Here is a 22,425-nt window from a genome sequence, read left to right on the forward strand (position 1 = left end):
GTTCATTTCACTTTCATTTCCCTTTTTTTTTTGTACTGACCTCTGATTCTCTCTGGCAAAGAACTGTGTATGATTTGAGGACTATTTCAGAAAATTGATGAGACAAGTTGTAACTAACTTCTTCTTGGTACTAGCTCATATATTTGTGACCCCACATGGAATTTGATTACCATTCCTAGACAAGAACAAAAGAGCTTCAGCTTAGTAATGGTTTGCCTAAAAAATTTTAAGCTCTAAAGATCATGAGATTCTTTTAATTGCTTGTTAACTACTTTTTTCCAACAATTGAAAAATTGTTAAAGAAATTGGTAAGTTCATTGCTGAAGCCTTAAATTGTTTTTCTTTGATAATTTATAAATAGGCTTATAAATTTACAAATAGGCTAATATAATGTTTTACATTAGTTTATACTTTGATAATAAGTTATATGGAACATTTGTGGAGGATACCTAGAGGTCTTGTCATCTCATCCTGTTAATGCAGAAGGTTTGAAACTAACAGCAGAGAACATTAGAGCCTCATTGTAATACAGACAAGAATGTATCTTCTGTTTGTGCAGGTTTGAGGAATGTGACTTTATTCTGTAGGTAATGAGAATTCTTTCAGTTTAAGGAAAGTAGTCACCTGAGAAAAACGGGGCTTTGAACTCAAATTTCTAGTTGTGTAACTTAAGAGCTGTTTACTCTTAGACCTGCGTGGTGCTTAACATTTCTGATGTTAACCTCAGTTTTCACATCTATGAATAGGGATACCTTAGACTGAGAATAACCTGGATTGTGAGTGACTTAATAATTCAGCAAACATTTACTGAGTGCCTGTTACACATAATGCCCAGAGGAATTCTACAGGGAAGGGGAATGTAGACAGATGAGCCTACAAAACTTAGAAAAAGCTGGTTGCTGGATCAACCCATCCAAAACTTACCACATTTCTCTACTCACACCTATTCTTATTCATGTGTCCTGTGATGTTATTAGTGGCACCTAAGACTAGGAAGCCTCTATCATTCTTTTATATCCAACCAGTTATCAAATTCAGCCTCTTACTTTTTTTGGTATAAAATTGTATTATAGTGAATTGCTTAAATATTAAGTGTTCATGTGTTGAATTTTGACCTATGCATATATCTGTCATTCATCACCTCTTAAGATAACTTCATTACCATTCCAGAAACTTCTCTTATTACTCAGGTGATCCACTTCTAATTCATTCAACCAGTTCATTTCAGATGAAGCAATAACTTTTTTTTTTTTATCCTCACCCGAGGACATTTTTCCATTCTTTGCTCAGATAGAGTGGGAGGGAGAGAGAGGAACGGAGAGAGAGAGAGAAACATCGATGTGAAAGGAACACATTGAGTGGCTGCCACCCGCACGACCAACCAGGGCTGGGGACAAACTGCAACCGAGGTACGCACCCCTAGCGGGAACCGAACCCGGGTCTCTCAGGACCGCAGGCCGACGCTCTAACTGCTGAGCCAAACCGGCCAGGGCGCAATAATTTTTTTCATTCATATCATCAATATATATTAATATGCCAGGTATTGGAAAGGAAACTGAGAATATAGTCATAGGTAAGGATACTGATGAGTAAATAAGAACTTTATAACACAACTTGGGAAGTAAGAAAATAAAGTGTGAGAATAGGGAACCATCCTGCCACCTTGATCTAATCCTGTTTGGGGGAATGAAATCTAATCTGAAGTTGATGAGAGGTGTAATGAATCAAGAAAGGAAGGAGAGTAGCATACTCCAAGGATGTTCAGAACCAGGAAACAAGAGAACAGAGAATACTATACAATTAGAGAATAGAAAGAGAATAAGAACTGATCGAAATGATACTAGAGTGTCAAGTAAAAGGCTGAAGAAAGGCTGAATTTCCCACTGTAGGTCAACTAGAAGTAACCTTAGCTTTGGGGCAAGGAGTGATCCAAAATGACAGTTCTTTGTCAATTTGAACTCCTCTGAACCTTAGTTTATTTTAATTACTTAGTTAATTACTTCCTAATTAATGCCACGTAATTTTAGTGAATTATTATTATTGTTGTCATTGGTGTAATCATACTCCATGCTTTCTATTTGTGGTCGTGGTCCCCAAAGATAATGGTCTCCAAAGGTATGGCCATATTCTAATCCTTGAAACCTGTACCTGTTACTTTATATGGCAAAGACTGCAGATTTTTTTTTTTTTAATCCTCACCCGAGGACATTTTTTATTTTTATTTTTATTTTTTGCACTTATCTTCAGATAGAGCGGGAGGGAAAGAGGGAGAAAGAGAGAGAGAGAGAAACATAGATGCAAGAGAGACACATCGGGTGATTGCCACCAACACTACCCCAACTGGGGCCAGGGACAAACTGCAACCGAAGTACGTGCCCTTAGTGGGAACTGAACCCAGGTCTCTCTGGACCGCAGGCTGACGCTCTAACCACTGAGCCAAACCAGCTAGGGCAAGACTGCAGACTTTTAATTTGCAATTAAAAATTGCGAGATGATCCCAGATTATTTGGGTGGGCCCTAAATTCATTCATTAGTGTTCTTTCAAGTGATAGGCAGAGGGAGATTATAGGCAGGTAGAAGAGGAGAAGACACACAGAAAAAAGAAGGCAACGTGGTGATGAACTGGAGTGACTCTGCACAGGGTAAGGGGTACCAGCAGCCACCAGAATTTAGAAGAGGCAAGGAATGAACTTTCTCCCAGAGCCTCTATTGGGAACATGGCCCTGCTGACCCCTTAAGTTTAGCCTAATGATACTGGTCTCCAAACTATGATAGAATAAATTTCTGTTGTTTTGAGCTACCAGGTTTGTGGTCACTTGTTACAGCAGCCACGGGAAACAGCCAGTGCACTATAGCTAGAATATACATTCTGCACGCCCATGTGCATGGACTCAGATGCCTTTTCCTTCACTGGAAGTGCTTGCACTACCACTCCACCTTTGAAATGATCCTATTTGTCCGTGAAGATCAAGTCAAAAGCAACTTCCTGATTCCCTCAACAAGAAGTAATAACTCTTATCTCTGTTCGGCAGCTGATATATCCCAAGTGATTAGAATAGTTCCTCACAGATAGTAAGTGCTCAGTAAATACTTGTGAATTAATTCTGTCACATATTATGGTTGTTGAGTAATATGTTTTCCCTATTAGATTTTTTTCTTTTTTAATTGACATATAACATTGTGTTAGTTTAAGGTATGCAGCTTGTCAATTTCATGCATTTGTGTATTGCAGTATGGTTAACCACCCATAGCTCTAGCTAACATCTCTATCATGTCACCTAATTATAGTTTTATTTTATGATGAGAATATTTAAGATCTTTCTTAGCAGTTTTGAAGTATATAGTATGGTATTATTGACTATAATCACCATGCTGTGTAGTAAATCTCCAGAGCTTATTTATCTTCTAGTTGTAAGTTTGTACACTTTAGTTTGTTGTTGTTGTTGTTTTTTAAATATTCCTTGGCTTCATCTTCTTGGCCCCATTTCTATTGCCACAGCCTTGGTTCAGGCCCATACCTCTCTTCTGGAGTCTGCAGTAGTTGGTCTCTCTTCCTCCTCTAATTCATTTTCTGTTTCATCACTTTAATACTGGTCATGTGCGCTTGCTGTTAGATGGCTACTGAAGCTCTACAGTATCTCAGATTGTTACAATAAGCCTGTGGTCTGCTGATGCCCAGGCAGGAGTTGAAGGTTCAGCCTCTCCTTTGCTGGCGGCCAGCAAAGCGTGTCTGTTCCAGCGTCCCCACACCTTTCCTTGCCTGTTGCCTCCAGCCTGCTTTTTCTTTTTGTTGAGCTGTTTCTGCCATACGCCTGGATCACTCTTTTCACCTACTGTTCGCTGGAACCCAAAGCTTTTCCACTATAGTTAACCAGTTCACTCCTTGGCAGATTGTACATGGGCCAGTCCCTAGGAAGGGCAGAGAAGAGAGGGTTACAGGGAAATGGAGCCAGAGCTACCAGATTTAGTCAGTCCTGAAGTCCCTCTTCTTCTGGACTTAAAGCTATGAGCCTATAACGTTCATTATCATTTCAGCTGGATTGAGGGGGGTTTTCTGGAATTTGCCACCATAGGCCACCTATAGATTTACTCTCCCTTGCCCTGGCCGGTTTGGCTCAGCAGTTAGAGCGTCAGCCTGCGGTCCTGAGAGATCCGGGTTCGGTTCCCGCTAAGGGCATGTACCTCGGTTGCAGTTTGTCCCCGGCCCTGGTCGGTTGTGTGGGTGGCAGCCTCTCTCTCCCTCCCACTCTACCTGAACAAAAAATGGAAAACTGTCCTCGGGTGAGGATTAAAAAAAAAAAAAAAAAAATTATGAGATTTACTCTCCCCTCCTCCCCAAGAAAAAAGAGGAAGTACAAATAGGAAATTGCTTTCTCTACTCTTAACTATGAGATTTGAAGCCTTTTTATTTAAAAAATCTCATATTTTGGTAAGATTTCTCTTCTCGCAACCCTCACAGCAGTTAATTTTATACCTGCTGTGAAGCTACCACTGAAAGACCTGTGCATGGTCTCTGGTTTTCACTTCCACCCTGATGAGAGGCTGTCTTGCAGTGGGATTGGGGAATGGCTTTGTTGTGTTTTCTCTTTTTTTTTTTTTTTTTTAAGTCTTCTTAATTTTTTATTTATTGATTTTTAGAGAAAGAGAGAAACATCAATTTGTTGTTCCACTTATTTATGCATTTATTGGTTGATTCTCGTATGTTCCCTGACTGGGGATCAAACCCACAACCTTGGCTTATCAGGACAATGCTCGAACCAACTGAGCTACTGGACCAGGGCTTGTCTTTTCTTGTTCTGCCCATTTTTAATCTCCGCTTGATTATTTGGAATCTGACTATTCACAAGGATAAGATGAATGGACTTTGATGTCTACTTGTAGGTTCATAGGCTGAAGTTGACTGTATCCCAGTACTTCATCACACTGCTTTGTACCTATTAGGTGAATTTTGTCATATATAGATAGCTTCACCCTCACACAGACAGAAGTTTTCTATTCTGGTTTACTTCTGTGTGTGTAACAGTTGGGAGTTGAGAAGAACATTACCTCACCTATTTGTATTTTGTTTTGATACTCTAGGTCAGGATGGCTAACTGGTTGGCTTCCCACATGGTGCCCTACGTCTACATCACACCTTAAAGAAGCTGAAGAGAAAATGTTAAAATGTAAGGTTTTCTTTTTATAAGTTAACTGAGCTGTTTGCTAAAATAGGTCTAATATTTACATTGTTCTGAACCTTAAGATAAGATTTTGTGGTGTGTGAGTTGTTGGCAAGAACTGTTTTTTTCTTTTCCATGCCATCAGCAAGTGCCTAAATGTGGGGGACAGGGGCTCTCAAACTTTTTGGTCTTGAGTGTCTGCTATACTCTTAAATTAGTAAGGACCCTAAGGAGCTTTGTTTATAGGTAATAGCTATCATTTACAATATTAGAAATTAAGACTGAATAGTTTAAAATATGTTAATGTATTAACTTATTTTAAAATAGTAATAAACCCATTACAGGTTAAAATAAATAACATATTTTCTAAAAATAACTATTTTCCAAACAAATGTAGTAAGAAGTGTAGCACTGTTTAGATGTTTGAAAATCTCTTTACTGCCTGGCTTAATTCAAGGCATCTGGATTTTCATATCTGCTTCTGAATTTAGACTGTTGGTATCTTTTGTGATCTCTGAAAAACTCCACTATGTATCCATCACAGAATAAGAGATAAGAGTGAAAAGTCAAATAAAGTCTTATTATTATGAAAATAGTTTTGACCTCATAGATCTCCTAAAAGGGCTTCAGGGAGTCCCCAAGGTCCCTCGACTATGCATTGAGAATAGGATGTAAGCAGTCCAGAGCATGTCATCTTGTAGAATGGACCAAGTACTGGACCGGAACAAGATAACCTGGTGTAGGCCCAGATCTACAATCAGGTGGTTACAGGGTCTTAGGCAAGTCACTTTTCTCAGCTTCCTGATGTTTACTTGTAAAGCAAGGGAGTAGGATGATCCTTAAAATTCCTTTCGGTTCTAGTATTCCGGGATTCTTTAATTCTACCTTTATGAAGGTATGGAAACCTTTTTGTCTGTGTGTTTCTTATGGACACTGAAATTCACCCAAACTTTTATTGTCAGGGTGTTCCCAGGTATCCGTGGATATACTCTGAAGCAGTAGTGTTTATGATGCAGTTTTATTCTGCTGATACAATGTAGAGGCGTGGATTAAGCAGTGATTGTTGTGTATGTATGTGCAGATGTTTGTCATGCATGTTTTTCATCCTATCTACCACAAATGAATTTTCTTGTTTGTGCATTTGAATGTTTCAGGAGGAACTGACCATAACTGGATATAGGCATAGGAAGGGACAGTTAGTCATCTTACATGGATTTTCAGCATGAAAATAAATTTCTACTCACTCTGAATGCTTGCATAATATGCTTGCATAATCTTATTCTCTATGAAGTTGGGAAAGATGTCATTGTGGTTTACTAAAATTTAAAAAAATTCTTATTAGCTGCAGAACTCACATATGAAGGGTTGGGGAGTGGGAGTGGGCTGGAGCGTGGCTTCCCCTGTGCCTCCCCTTGCCTCCAGGGCACCTAAGTCCTCATCAGCCCTGTGGAGTTCAACCCTGACTTTGTGTTCATGGCAGGTATTATACCAAGGGTGGAGTAGTGGCTGATACTGTGCATCTAGTTGAGGTGCCTAAAGGGCTGACTCATGGGTCTGAGTGTGACGAGAAATTTCTGAGGAAGATGTACCAGCTGCTGCTGGAGGTGGATGTTTGGAGGGCACCCCACAATGCCCAGTGTGTGCACATCTGTTTCCCATCAACTGGGGAATATGCTGTTCCCCAACATGCTGTTGACTGATGAGGAAAAAGAGACTTAACTGTGCCAAGCATCAGTTTTTCATTCTGAACCGTGTGTATCTTTGTTTATGTATGCCCTGTTTGCTAGTTATGTCTTGTGTATCCCCAACCCTTGATCCAGTGACACACTAAACACACTGTCCTTGAGCGTGGTATTATAAACTGTTTTCTTGTTAAAGGTTCAAAAACAGAACAAAAATTGTCAGGAGACAAGAAAGGGTACTTGATGCCCAATATATGCATTTAACAAACACTGATTCCCTACTGCTAGGTTCTAGGGATGCAAATAGGGGTGAGAATTGGCCCCTGGTCCAATATCAGACAAGAAAGCGAGTGACTAATGCAGGGGGTGAACTAATGGAGGTCACAGGTGGTTTTTGGGAATATGCAGATATCTCTTCACAGTGCCAATGTGGTTGGTTTGGCACCATAATGCTGGATTACCTCCTTTTCTAAACTGGTGGTATTTACCCCCACTTGGGGGGGCGTGGATTCTGTTAATATTGTATATGAATGGTGCATTTCCTCTTTACTGCCACTGTGTGAGTACAAAACCTGAGGTTATTTCTTTAGTTAAAGGGCAGAAACTCCTGGCCCTCCAGTGTTTCTCCATTGCAGATGAATATCACCACCAAGTAAGGGGACATCTGAAGCATTTGATAATTTAATGTAAATGAATTTCAAATTAGTTTCATCTTTAGTCTATTTGGGAAGAGATTTCAAGTATTAAGTCCCACAGCATTGAAGGCAAGTGAGAGTTTGTATCTACAACGTGATGATGATTTGCACTTTCTAGAGAGAGTGTTGGACTTGAACTCACACTACCAGTACCTTATTCTGAGGGAGGAGTTTCTATCATAACCTGTCACCTTTTTCCTATTAACCTTTGAAATTAAGATTTCACTTATGTGTTTAATACAGATAGTGTTAATCCTTCCCTAAGTTTATGATTTACTTTTTAGGGAAAAATGTTTCTTTTGATTCTGAACTTTAGTCTTTAATGCATAATCTTCAAGTGTTAGAAAGATTCAGGGTGGCATTCTTTTATTTTGTTTGCAAAGATAGAGACCTCCAGATAATGGATTCAGTGACATTGAGTTCCTCTCCAGTTCTAGGGGTATAATACTCTCATTTGACAGATGTAGAAAGAAGTCCAAAGAGCTAACATAACTTGCTAAAAGATTGGCCACAGGAACTTGAGACTTGTCTGAGATGGGCTGTCCTGCTTAGATGTAAAGCATGATAGTTAAAGAATTACTTGCTTCAGTGAAATGTACATCTTTTTTTAGAGATAATATAATAAAGGCTAAGATCATATGAATGGACACCAGATGATTTCTAGATGATTAATTTCTGATTGCTCTGCGAATACTCCCCTTCTCAGAGGTAGAGAAGTTAAGCAGAATTTCTCTTTTATGTTTTTATTAGGTGTCCCCTGCATATATAAAAAAGAAGCTGTTCGTATATCTAATGGAAATAAAATATGGACACTGAAGTTCTCTCACAATGTTTCAAATAAGACTCCACTTGTCCTCCTCCATGGTTTTGGAGGAGGTCTTGGACTCTGGGCACTGAATTTTGGAGATCTTTGCACCAATAGACCTGTCTATGCTTTTGACCTGTTGGGCTTTGGACGAAGTAGTAGACCCATGTTTGACAGTGATGCCGAAGAAGTGGAGAATCAGTTTGTGGAATCCATTGAAGAGTGGAGATGTGCCCTAGGACTGGACAAAGTGATCTTGCTTGGACACAACCTGGGTGGATTCTTGGCTGCTGCTTACTCACTGAAGTACCCGTCAAGGTAAGTGATGGTGACAGAGAGGCACCCAAGTGCTAGTCTCTGGTTCCCATCTTCGGTGGTTGCTGGCATCTGAGCCTTACAAGACAGATTCTCTTAAGGGATCTTATACACCAAGTAGTCACAACTGATGGCCAATAATAGCTGAAGTGATGATGTCAGATTTTCCTATTACACTTGCTACCTATTTATAGAAGGCTTGAGAAAGGACTTTTCTATTTGCTAAACTTAGAAGATATACAATTGAAACCACAAATAAAAATTGTTGTGGTATTGCTTACTATTGTTGTTATCCTTTGACCTATGGATCTAGCAGGTTTTTCCTTAACCTTTTCCAGGTTATAATAAGCTGTAATAGGAAACCAGAAGGTTAGAAATGAGAAAACCTAGTGCTGTCTTTTGGCTTAGAGCAAAATCACTTAACCTCTAAGCTTTCATTTCCGCTAAACTACAGAAAATATACCTGCACAGTGTATCTTACAGGGTTTTGATTATACTGTGCCCTAACCTTTATTGTTATAGAATTATTTTTTATAGGCATTGAATTAATGAATGTTTGCTTCAGAATCTTTGTAGCATCTCTTCCTTTCTGTACCTGATTTTCTTATGCTATTTCCTATTATTTATGTTAGTTCTCCAAGGGGAGGTCACATTAGAGTGCTAAAAGCAATAGAAGAAAAGCTCATTTTTGTTTTGTTCATCTTTTGGAAAGAAACAAAAAATATCAGCATTTTTATGTTGTCGTTGTATTTTTCCATTGGACTAATTTTTAAGTCCAAAATTGCAACCAACTGTGACATTGAGGTCTGTGAATGAGACACTGGATGACGGTCATTTTCAGAGTGCATTTATGCACCTGTGAGGCTGTGCATTGCATAACTCCAGGTGTGCTGTTGACACAACACTTGATGTGGAGCAGCAGCCCTGTATACCTGAGGTTTTCTTCCTCTGGAGCAGCCAACGTTTCCTCTACAGATTCTTTATCTACACTTCAGCATTCACACTTGACTTTTGTGGAGAGTTTATAGTCCTATGTGCGCTAGACAGTAATAGTTTAGTCAACTAGCAGACCAGTTCTTTCTAAAGAAATAAAATTGTCTTCTCCTGGTTGGCTGTTTGGGATTACTGGCTTTGTGTTCTACTCTTAGAGACAAATGTTTGTCACCGAGAGAAGGAAGTGAATAGTTTTCTGGTATAAGACAACAGGGCTATTTTGGAGGTTGGGCTTCCTTTGTTTCATAACAGATGCTTATTATGTTTATCTTGTGGTATTTATCCCTTGGAGATGTGACGTGGGTCTCTGGGCCAGACTCTGGTTATGAAACTCCTAAATCTTAGAATCCTGACGCTTCGTGGCTATCTGCTATTTAAGTTAGTTAGGGAGATTTTCATTTGCAGTTGTGAAATGTTTAAAGAACTAGGAGTTTTATTGATTCAGAGGGAATGGGCACTTTAAAATCACCTATAAAAGAGAATAACAATATTTTGAATGACATGGTTGACAGACAAGTATCTAAAACAAAGCCAGTGATCATTTTCAGAGTGCATTTATGCACCTGTGAGGCTGCCCATTGCATAACTCCAGGTGTGCTTTTGACACAGAACTTGACGTGGAGTAACAGCCCTATGTACCTGAGGTTTTCTTGGACTAACTACATTTGTAGAAAATTAATTTTGAGCGTTTGTGCCTAATACTAGAAATAAAATTAAAGTGTCAAGACCAAGAACCACCAATGTTAGCAGTAGATGAATATGAGCATGCTTGAAATAATTAACATGTTTAAATTGGCTGATTGCTACCAAATATTAAGTAGAACTCTACAGAATGTGTTGGATAGTCATGCCCATATTCTTAACTGCATAACTTAAATTATTAAATAATGAGGTTTTCGAGATTTTCAGATATGTCCAAATCATGAATGAAGTTCCGTAGGAACCCTGTGGCACATAGTGGGTGCCCAGTGTTAAATGAATGAAATGAGGCCACTAGACTGAGGTGACTCTAATGCCATGGCCTACATAAGCATACCAGAATCCAAGTCTGAAATGCCTCAAGGTTATGAAATCAAAACCTAAGGACAATGAATCACAGCCAGTCTTTCATCTGGCTCGTGGAGCATTCCTAACTGCTTCTGGTTTGGTGCTGCCTGATTCAAGTTGGTTTTTGATCAAATAAACTTAAAAAATTTTTTAATGTGCTTCATTTTTTATTTTACCAGTATCAACTAAGCAAGTTGGAACTATCTCTTCTAAATGTCTCTTACCAACTATCAAGTATCTGTTATAAACTAAAGAAAAGGACAACTAAGAAACCTTTATTAACTTAGAAAGTGTTTAGCAAAGAAATCGATTCCAAGTTACAACAGAGTAGGTTACTACTGGTCTTCGCTTCTCCATTATAAGGTTTACAGATTATCTGACCTTTTGACCTTGCCTGGTTCTGTCTTCTGACTCTGCAGAGCTGGGCTGAACATTTCTTCTATTCTACTTGATCTGGAGTTGGAGGTTTTAGTTTGTTGTGCTCTGGACCTGCCTCATTCTCCCCCCAGTGGCTTGGAGGCCATGGGAAATACCTGGCCTAACTCCATCCTGAGAATTCCTCACTTGTGCACTGACTAGAGTTCTTTCTGGTCCTTTTTTTGTTCCTTTTCTTTTTCTATAAGTAGGTCCTGCAGACTCCCGTGTGCATTTTGGTTCTGAGTCTGAATGTTCTCCTTGTTATATCTGGTTGGTGGCCGAACTTAAAACTCATGCAAGTCAGATTGTATACCTTTGTTAGCGCTTAGACTGAGCTGCCCCAAGGTGTGAGAGCTGGTGTGTCGTCCACTACTTGCCCTTTACACTGCAGTCTGCTCACCATCCATCTTCCAACTCAACACCTACTCTGATGACCAGCTGGAGAACAGTGCCTCTTTATGTTTTGAAACTGATGGACTGTTCTCTTGTTCCTGCTCTGCTGGTTCTTTGTTTTTCCTGTAGTTTGAATCAGTCTCTGATTCTTGACAAAGACGTTTGAAAGGATGATTCACATGTGGTGCCTGGGTAGACCCATCCCTTAATCCTAGATGTGAACGAACAATCCCATCATGCTATCAGCTCTGGAATATTAGAGGTTAGGATCTGGATTACTGTACTAATTTAGATAGACTACATTAAAACCAAGTAATTCTTATCAAATGAGATGATCTTTTCATTAGAAAAGGAAGTGAGAAGATAGGCTGGGAACTTGGTCTATTGCAAGGTTATAATAACCTGTGAGACAAAACCTATAATCAGGCTTTCCTGAGCAATGAAAGTTAAATTACTCACTGCCCACATGATTCTAGCCACTGTCTTCCCATGCTCCCTGGAATAAATTCTTTAGTCATCCTCCTATTTTTGCTACTGTAACTATCTAACATTTACTTGATATTTACTGTTTGATAGCTTTGCATAGTCTATCTCATTTAAAGGCCTTACAATAAAAAATAAGGAACAATTATTTTTCTGAGGTCTGTTTTTTATATGTAGTGGAAGCAGATGGTATATATAACTCCAGTTGAGGCATTGTTGCAGAAATTTAATTTTTTTTTAATTCTCACCCAAGGACATTTTTGCATTTTTTGTTCAGTTAGAGTGGGAGGGAGAGAGAGAGAGAAACATCGACGTGAGAAAGACACATTGAGTGGTTGCCACCCACACAACCCAACCAGGGCCGGGGACATACTGCATCCGAGGTACATGCCCTTAGTGGAAACTGAACCAGGGTCTCTCTGGACTGCAGGCCGATGCTCTAACTGCTGAGCAAAACTGGCCAGGGCTGTTGCAGAACTTTTGAAGATGATTTTTAGCCTGGGTTGGTGTGGCTCAGTGATTGAGCATCAACCCATGCACCAAGAAGTCACTGGTTCAATTCCCAGTCAGGGCACATGCCCAGGTTGTGGACCAAATCCCCAGTGAGGGGCATGCAGGAGGCGGCCAGTCAGTGTTCTCTCTCATCAGTGTTTCTGTCTCTCTCTCTCCCTCTTCCTTCCTCTCTCTCTCAAATCAATAAAGGAAAAAAAATTTTCTTGATGATGTTCAAATTTTTTTTACTGTAGCCCTCAGTAAGAATTATATGTGTATGTGTGTCTGAAATGAAGTTTGTGGAATGATACTCATATTTGTTATTATATATTTTTCTGTTCCACATTATATAATTTTATTTAAAAACAATCAGACTGGCCCTGACTCTCTAAATGGATTTTACTACCCACTAGTAAGTAATGACCTGCAAAATTAATATAAGAAATTATGATGATATTCTCATGTCATCTGGAGGACCAAGAAAATCCAGACTAGACTAATCCCTATGCTTACTATTTGATTATACTTTATAAAATTTGTATATCCTTAAAGACAAGGACCAAAAGAAAGTGGGGAAAACAATACTCCAAATGTTTACTAATCATCTACCATGTGCTAAGCACCATGCTAAGCTGAGGATACGGGATCAAGCAACACTTATTGGAGCAGTTTACTCTTTAATAACGAAAAGGTCATGTACTCTAGTATATACACTTTGCATAATTTGTTAAGCTGGCATTCTTACCTAGAGATGATATTTTGCAGATCCGTATTAAACAAGGCAAGCCAAAACTAAGGCAACAACAAAACAATCGCTTCACTAGAGACTCTCTTCCTCAAGTTTTCCTTTGTTCTCCCACTTCTTGGGTTAGCAGATCAGTGAGAGCCTAGAGCAGGCTGTGCAAGATCCCAAAACAAGCCCAGCTGATGTGGCTTAGTTGGTTGAGCGTCTGTCTCATGCACCAAAATGTTGGTTCGATTCCTGGTTGGGGCACATTGATCCCCAGTAGGGGTTGTGCACAAGGCAGCCCATCAATGTTTCTATCTCTCTCTCTCCCTTCCTCTCTCTCTAAAATCAATAAAAATCTATTTTAAAAAGAGATCCCATAACAAATTTATAACAAAAGTTTAATCATCTTTTGGGTTCAAGTATGTTTTAATAGAGTTCATTTTTCTCTGTAAGAGATAAGTCAGTAGTGAATAATACTATTTTTTTAAATTATTTTTATTATCTTTTTTAGAGAGAAGAAGGGAGAGGGACAGAGAGAGAGAGAAGCATGGATGTGAGAGAGAAACATTCATGGGTGCCTCCTGCACGGGATCGAGTCTGCAACCCGGCATGTGCCTTGACCAAGAATCAAACCAGTGACCTCTTGGTGCATAGGACAATGCCTAACCAACTGAGCCACACTGGCCACAATTAGACTATTTTTTAACATGAATCTTTGCCACTTTCAACTAGATGGCTATTTCATAAATTCTACTCATGCCTCTGACATGCCACCCTCTTCCCCCTCCTTAAATCTCAATGTGGGCTGTGTAAGCGAAATTTAGGAGGAAGTCAAAATATCAGAGAGAGCCTCTGCCATTAAAACAAAACAAACTCATTTCCATCCCCCTTCCATACACTATTAGAAAACAGTAGTCTCATAAAATTTTTATGAGTAAATGCACTCAAAGTCTTTAGAAATCTCACATATCACACATTTTCACACAGATTCATAGTTACATTTTACCAATCTTGATGCTATGAGTATAGTGTTAGGACTGGCCTTGAATTGATCAAAGTTAAGGGCTTTGCCTTTGCTAACATCTGTCTTGTATGTTTCTCAGCCTGTCCTTAGGAAAGAGAGCCTTCTGCCCAATGGCTTGTTGGCATCTGTTAGTATCCTGGAGTCAGGAAATGTGGGTTTTAATCCTAGTTCTACATTAACTAGTTTTATGTCCCAGAGCAGGTCACACAGTGCATCTCAGTGTCCTTCTTATCTGAGAGATGAAAGAGTAGGCTGACCTCTCCAAGGGCCCTTAGAGCTCTGTGCTCTAGGTCTGTGCTCTGAAGCTTTCTGCCGGAGAAAATGCAGTCAAAACAAAGGACTCATTACTAACTCACCTGTGCTGGCAAAAACAGTAAAACGTTTTATATCAGGAATAATAGCCATCTTTACCCATGTGCTGGTTTCTTTACTTTTCTGTTTCAATTATGACTTAGGAAAGGGACTTTAGAGTCATTGTCAGTTCATCCTTGGAGATTTTTGCTGGGTTTTGAAGATTGTCTTGTGTCGGGAGGAACCTATGCTTTGCTTAGACCTGGGTGATGTTAATACTCTGATGCAGCCATGGGGAAGGAAGTAGTCCTCAGAGTTCTGGCTTTCCCTCATCAGGAAGCAGTTTCAGAAGATGGAAAAATGAAGCTGTTAGTGATATGAAACAATTTTATATGAGGTTGGATTGAAGATTTTGTATCTCTTGCATCAGTAAGGAAGAACATTAGGAAGGGATAGAATCTAAGGCCCCATTGTAGCTTGATGCCATGAGTATGGTAGGTATGCTCCTGTTCACCAAACTATTATTCAAAACTAGGAGGTATCCTTCCTGCCCATGATATTACATTATTATCCTTATGTTTGTGAAAAGTTCACTTAAAGTTCTTTTGAACCCACTTAAAGTCCTAACGCCTCTTAAATTATTAGAATGATTCATAGGAGATAACTGTTGTTGGTGTCTGAAGCTATTTTATGAGTGTAATATTAATCTTCAGTCATTTCTGCAGTGTCAACCTTGAGATAGATTGAACTACTGGATTGTTCTGAGTGGTCATCTGCCTGAGTGTAGCTTAAACAATAACAACAAATATCGGTTCTCAAGAATAGTCACACAGTTATCATATACCCTTAGATAACACCTCTCAAATCCTACCAAATCTCTAAAGTTCACATGTAATAAGAACATGATGTAACCTTTTCAACCATTAGTCTTATCTTTAATGTGAAGATTTTTGAAGGTGGTTAGTCCTGTCTTTACTTTCTAAATTGTGTTAGTTCTTGACACTCCGAGGGTAAATTTGCCAAATGAACTTAAATCTGTTCTTTCCTCAACAGGGTTAGTCATCTCATTTTAGTGGAACCTTGGGGTTTCCCTGAGCGACCAGACCTTGCTGATCAAGACAGACCAATTCCAGTTTGGATCAGAGCCTTGGGAGCAGCACTGACTCCCTTTAACCCCTTAGCTGGCCTCAGGATTGCAGGGCCTTTTGGTGAGTGCTTAGATCTGTACCCTAGAAAAGCAAAATGTTTACAGATGAGCAGTAGGAGTATTTACTGATTGCCATTGTTAGTCAGCATCTTAAAAACAAAACAAAAAAAACGAACCTTCCTTTTTCTCCGCTAAAAAGTACCAGTCCATGCATAAAGATGAACAAAACCAGACCTTTCTCCTCAGTGAGGAGTCTTTATAGTGTCAACATTACAGGTGATGAGCAAAGCTGAGAAGGTAGGACATGCTGAGGGTGAGTTAGTCGGCCAGGCCTGGGAAGAAGTGCGTGTGGATCTGTCAGTGAGTGTTAGGGAGCAGCACGTGTCAGGCTGATGGCCAGCTACAGGTCACAAAGCCCGACCTGCTCAACCAGGGGATACACCACCACACTCACAGGTTCCTTTCTCGTCCCGCAATGTCAGAGGGTTAAGAGGATCAAGTTCTTCTTCTTCCCAAAGATTTTGAGGACTCTTGATTTAAGTTCATTTGGCTCTCAGCTTCTCTGTCTCAGTCTCAAAGCCAAGGGAGTTTCCTTCCCTCATTGTCACAATGGTGATGGTCTGCACCTCTGCCCTGCCCTCTGATAACTTGTGTTAGTTGGCAGTGCTTTTAGCTGCAAGTAACTAATACCTTAGTGGTTTAAACTATAAGGCCTTTGATTACTTCTTTAACGAACAGTCTGGAGGCAGGTGGTTTTAGCATTTGTTCTGGTAGCTAGCTCATGGGTTGGGGTTTGGCTTGCAGCTGGATTTCCTGGCCTTTCTCCTCACTGTTGTTTGACGGCTCCACTGCCATGAAATATCATCTCATAAAGCAGCCCTCTCTGAGCAAGAAGACGTGGAGCACTGAAAATGGTCTTTTCTCCACAGTGCTCTTTGTCGGGGAAGAAATGGAAAGTCCATCCCAGTAGACCTCCCCTCATGTCTCTGCCTGCCTCTAGTTCTTTACCAGCAAAAACCCCACACATTTCTGTGACTGATTAGTCATGATTTAATCCCAGGCTGGAGTGAGGGGCCTGCTTTCCTGGGCACACTGCCACTTAATTGATAAACAAGAGTCAGGTTCTGTCAGGAAGAGAAGAAGAGAGGCTTGCGGGGTGGGTGAGAGGGTGGAAATAAGTGCCACATAGGCGACTGTAGATTCTGTTGCCCTCTGCCCAGGCCCCGCCCCTCCTGGCCCTAGTGCCATCCCTTTGGCATGGGGAGAGCAGCAGGACTGCAGGACTCAGGGCACAGGGGTTGACTGGAACCACACTGACGCCTCAGCACTCACAGATAGCCTTTGCTCCTACCCTGGTCCTGTCACCCCCTAGCAGAGCCACTCCCTCGTAGGTGTCTGTCCTCGGGATTACTTAAGAGTCTGTGTAGTAAATGGATTTGCCTTGATCACAGTTACACAAGTAGCAATTATGGGAAAAGTAAAATATGAAAAGAAATTAGGAGACAATGGTGGAGGAGGGATGCCTCTCATCACTGCTTGCAGTGGCAGGGAGGGCAAGGGCGGTAATGTAGACTATTAACTGTATCGTAAAAATTCTTGTGGAGATGCATAATTCCTTCAGAAACAGGCAGGAAGACCACTAAAGAAGTAAGACCTTGCTAGAACAACAGGTAGATTGCAGAAAGGGAAACTGGCTAGTCCCTGGGGCCCCAGAAAGGTGATGGCTCCTGCTCTTGTCCTGTTTCCTTTGGGGGCCTGGTCCCTACTCTCCCCTCAGGACCATGGCAGCCACTGTGGATGGCCTTAGCGGGGAGTATTGCTAGTGTCCCAAGCAGAAATTCTGAATTTATTTTTCACAGAAATAAATATATATTGGGAGAAATACAAGCTAATAAGTTAATTTTATGTGTGAGCTGCTTTCTTAGTCTACCATGTTTAATAGAATTTAGTTTCCTACAAAAACAAGTCTTAGAAAACTAACATATGTTTTGAAATAAAGCACATCTGTAAATCAGTATGAGACACTTGCTTCCTGTAAGCTTTCCTTAGGGAACTTGAGGAAATCAGCTTCTAGGATATGTGCTTTTTTCCACCTAAAATGCAATTTGAATAGATATGTTGCAAGCACACAGTGCTCACTATGTAAGCAAACACTAAAACTTTCTATATTAGTTAGTCTATAAGTTAGTTATAATTTAAAACATACAGATAATTTAAAACATTCATTTTCTATTAAATAGGTTTAAGTCTAGTACAGCGTTTAAGGCCTGATTTCAAGCGGAAGTATTCTTCAATGTTTGAAGATGACACTGTGACAGAATACATCTACCACTGTAATGTGCAGACTCCGAGGTAAGGGCTATCATTCCAAATGTACTATGTTTGTGTATTAGATTTTCCTATGTGAACAGTTTAGGAGATTTTATTAGTAGTTAAATTACTAACTCTTAATTTACTCACCTATTCATGGAGTACTTTCTGTGTAAAACACTGTACTTGGGTTCTGATGGGAGATTAAAAAGCAAGGCATATTTTCTTCCCCTGAAGTGCTTATGGATCATTTGAGGAAGTCTTGGTCTCAGGCATCTCTAGGAGGTATTTAGAATCGAGAGAAAAAGATTTCAAATAAAACAGTATTCCCACACCGAGTAGGAATGTTCTTCCATAAAAGGGATGCTGGATTAAACAGATGTAAATGGTTTTCTGTAGCATGGATCTTCTTAGAATCTTTTACTCTGCCGAGAGTATTAAATCTCCTAAGTGTAGGGGAGATGCTGTGCAGCATTTTTCAAGTTCATTTGATAATTACACCTCTCTTTACTAAGCAGCTCTTAAGTCTGCAGTGAGTAAGGAGTAAGAAGGGTGGGGTAAGGGGAGAAGGATTCTGCATGTATTTTGACAGTAATTACATTCATCCCTTGCCACTTCAACTTTCATGGCTTCACTCTATTGCGGGTTTTTTCTAATACAGTTGTCCCTTGTTTATCGCGGTTAATTTGTTCCAGACTCTAGCAGTTGCACCTGGCATTGAAGGATTCCTGGGATGCTCGAATACATAGGCCTACAGTCCATACGTACAGTAATTTTAATTTTAATTGTAATACAGGGGTGTATAATTGACTCAGACAGCCGAGTGTACACTGTGTCATTTTCATTGTCTCGATCAACTTTTTAATGAATATATTTGAAAAAACCGCGATAGAGTGAAGCCCAAAAGTTGAAGCATGAAGTGGTGAGGGACAACTGTATATTCATTAAAAAGTTGATCGATAACAGAAACAGAAGATGGTGGGGGGCAGGACCAGAGGGAGGGTGAGTGTGTGAGAGAGTGAGCTAGTGTGTGAGTGGATGTTAAGATGGACGACCAAACCCGTGCAGGGCAGAGATGCGGAGCAGAAGGTTCCTGTGCTGTGGATGGGAGCAGCCAGCTACCACGGGAAGCGGCTCTTCAGGGTGCTTCCCCCTGCACCGCGGGGAGGTCCCACCATTTTGGAAGATCCCGGGTCTTCCCTGGGAGGAGGCAGTGGGAGTAGCTAGGGCCCAGCAACCTGAGCCCTCCAGCGCACCTGATACCATTGGACCAGTGGACAGTAGTGGAGCCCCCAAGGTGCCAGGCTCAGAAGCTGTGGACAGCTGGGAGCCCAGCACCATTCCCAATAGTAGCAGCCCAATCAGAGTCGAGATATACCCCCAGCAACAGAGGCTGGAGAGCAGACATCCGTCCCCAGGCAACAGAAGCACAGACCACCAGCTGAGACCCATCCCCCAAAACTACAGCCCCACGGGGCATCAGCACTCCTCAGCCACCAGCGGTGGGACCTGGGGCTCCACAGAGGCCTGTCTGGTCCAGCAGCTCACAAGAGCAGTGGGAAGCCAGAGCCCGAGAGAGACTGGTGCAATCCAGCTGCCCGTCCATGGGACCTGCAGAGTGCAGGGGCACTAGAGAGGCCTATGCAACCCAGCAGGGACTGTGTGATCTAGTTACCCGCAGGACCTGCAGGGTGCTGAAGCACCAGAGAGGTCTGTGTGACCCAGCAGGGACTGTGCCATCCAGTTACCCACGGAACCTACAGGGTGCTGAAGCACCAGAGAGGCTTGTGCAACCCAGCAGCCCCCATAACATAGGCATAGAGCTGGGTCCCCAGAGGGACTGTGCGATCCAGTTACCTGCAGGACCTGCAGGGTGCTGTGGTACCAGAAAGGCCTGTGCAACCCAGCTGCACGCAAGATAGGTATAGAGGATGTGAAAAAGGAGGCGAAGTGAATGGAAGCTATACAGATGATCTCCCAGGACCAAACGGAAATTACAACTAAAATAAAGACAAATCCTCGGAAAAAAGCAACAGAAAAGCAGCAGGACAGGACCATATTACCAGGGACACGTAGGATCTGCAGAGGCGCAAGAGAGTAGCGGGCTGGGAGCCCATGGACAGCAGCAGCAGTCTTAGCTGTGAGCAGCGCCCTTGGGGAATAAAGACCAAGCCTGTTCCACTGCCCAGAGAGCCAGGACAGAGTGCTAAAATAGCCACAGCCACTCACCTGGGGGCTACAGCAGAGGGAAGGCAGACTGGGCTGGAACTCTGTGGGGACACCCGGGATTTGGAGGGCACTCAGAGTTTTTGCTGAGTTGCAGCCACAAAGGACAGTGGCCAGTGTGCTCCTTCCCAGAGCCATGGGGAAAAGTAGCAGCCCCCCACCCCCTCAGAGATTCAGCCTTTCCCAGATGAGGCAAAGAAATAAAAATTGAGGCTCATTAACAACCAGCGTCTATCCCACCCTCTGGAAATCCACTTAGGGAGAACACCAGAGCTACATTTCAAGGCACTGAGTAACTGAGACTACTAGCCTCCAGGAAAAAGCTAGAGGATAACTGAACCTTTCCTGGGCTTGCAAATCTACCCAGGAAAGTAAGACTTGACAGTGGTGTTTAACTTGGGCCCATCCAAGCTCATCCAAACCCAGCAGAGGGAGCCACAAATAGCAGAACACAAACACCCACAGGGAAAATGTGGCAGGCTCCAAAAACCACCTAGATAGCCAAAATGGTGAAACAAAGAAACAAATCCCAAATGAAAGAACAAGAGAACTCTATCCAAGATGAGATCAATGAAATGCAGTTAAGCAAATTATCAGAGATAGAGTTCAGAACCATGATCTTGAGGAAGCTCAACAACATGAGTAAGGACATCAGCACCATGAGTAAAGATATAGAAACATTGAAAACCAACCAAGTGGAAATGAAGAATGACAGCAGAAATAAAGAACATATTGGAAGAACTAACCAGCAGAGTAGAGGAAACTGAGTTCCGGATCAGTGAATTAGAAGACAGGGTAGAAAAACATCAACCAATCAGAAAACCAAAGGAAAAAAAAACAATTAAAAAACAGGAAGATAGCTTAAGAGAACTGTGGGACAACTGGAAACGTAGTAACATTCACATCACAGGAGTTCCCGAAGAGGAAGAAAATGGGCAAGGGTTAGAGAATATATTTGAAGAAATAATGACAGAAAACTTTACTAACTTAGTGAAGGAAGAAGGCATTCAAGTTCAAGAAGCACCGAGAGCCCTAAGTAAGAAGAACCCAAACAGGCCCACACCAAGACTCATAGTAATTAAAATGCCAAAAATTAAAGACAAAGAGAATCCTAAAGGCAGCAAGAGTAAGCAACAGGTTGCCTACAAAGAAAACCCCATAAGGCTCTCAGCTGACTTCTCAACAGAAACACTAGAGGCCAGAAGGGAATGGCATGAAGTAATCAAGGTCATGAAAAACAAGGATCTTCATCCAGCAAGGCTATCATTCAGATTCGAAAGTCAAATAAAGAGGTTCCCAGACAAAAAAAATAATAATAATAAGAGAATATATTAGCATCAAACCAGCACTGCAAGAAATGTTAAAAGGACCGCTGTAATTAGTAGAAGAAATGGGAAGAAAAATATAACCACACTAAACAAAAATGGCAATAAATAAGTACATATCAATTATCACCTTAAATGTGAATGGTTTGAATGCTCCAATAAACAGACACAGAGTAGCTGACTGGATAAGAAAGCATGATATGTTGTTTATAAGAGACCCACCTCACAACAAAAGACTCACATAAGTTGAAAGTGAAGGGATGAGCCCTGGCCGGTTTGGTTGAGTGGTTAGAGCGTTGGCCTGCGGTCTGGAGAGACCCGGGTTCAGTTCCTGCTAAGGGCATGTACCTCGGTTGCAGTTTGTCCCCGGCCCTGGTTGGGTCGTGTGGGTGGCAACCACCCAATGTGTCCCTTTCACGTCGATGTTTCTCTCTCTGTCTCTTCCTCTCTTTCCCTCCCACTCTATCTGAACAAAAAACGAAAAAGAAAAAAAAAAAGTGAAGGGATGGGAAAAAATCCTTCAAGCAAACGGAAAGGGAAAAAAAAGCTGGGGTAGCAATCTGATAAAGTAGATTTCAAAATGAAGACCATAACTAGAGACAAAGAAGGCCACTACGTAATATTGAAAGGATCTATCCAACAGGAAGATACAACCTTGGTAAACATATATGCACCCAATATAGGAGCACCAACATATATTAAAAATCTTCTGGAGGACTTCAAAGGAGAAATCAACAGCAATACAATTCATAGCAGGGGACTTCAACACCCTGCTGACATTACTGGATAGATCATCTAGACAAAAAATTAACAAGGAAACACAGACTCTAAATGAAGCACTAGATCAAATGGATTTAATAGATATCTACAGAGAATTATACCCCAAAACTG

The 22,425-nt window shown here is 41.1% G+C and overlaps 1 protein-coding gene across 3 annotated transcripts in view; it reads left to right on the top strand.

Moving 5' to 3' along the window:
- Window positions 1–22,425, top strand: part of ABHD5 (abhydrolase domain containing 5, lysophosphatidic acid acyltransferase) — a 36,292-nt gene that overhangs the window by 8,665 nt on the left and 5,202 nt on the right. For all 3 annotated transcript variants that reach the window (XM_036266723.1, XM_036266724.1, XM_036266725.1), the window contains 4 exons: window positions 5,080–5,165; window positions 8,287–8,659; window positions 15,580–15,734; window positions 17,914–18,025. In XM_036266723.1, the coding sequence (XP_036122616.1) occupies window positions 5,080–5,165; window positions 8,287–8,659; window positions 15,580–15,734; window positions 17,914–18,025 (726 nt within the window). The remainder of the gene's footprint in view (window positions 1–5,079; window positions 5,166–8,286; window positions 8,660–15,579; window positions 15,735–17,913; window positions 18,026–22,425) is intronic.

This window comes from Molossus molossus, unplaced genomic scaffold (genome assembly GCF_014108415.1).
Source record: "Molossus molossus isolate mMolMol1 unplaced genomic scaffold, mMolMol1.p scaffold_m16_p_18, whole genome shotgun sequence".
In the NCBI taxonomy this organism is placed as follows: domain Eukaryota; kingdom Metazoa; phylum Chordata; class Mammalia; order Chiroptera; family Molossidae; genus Molossus; species Molossus molossus.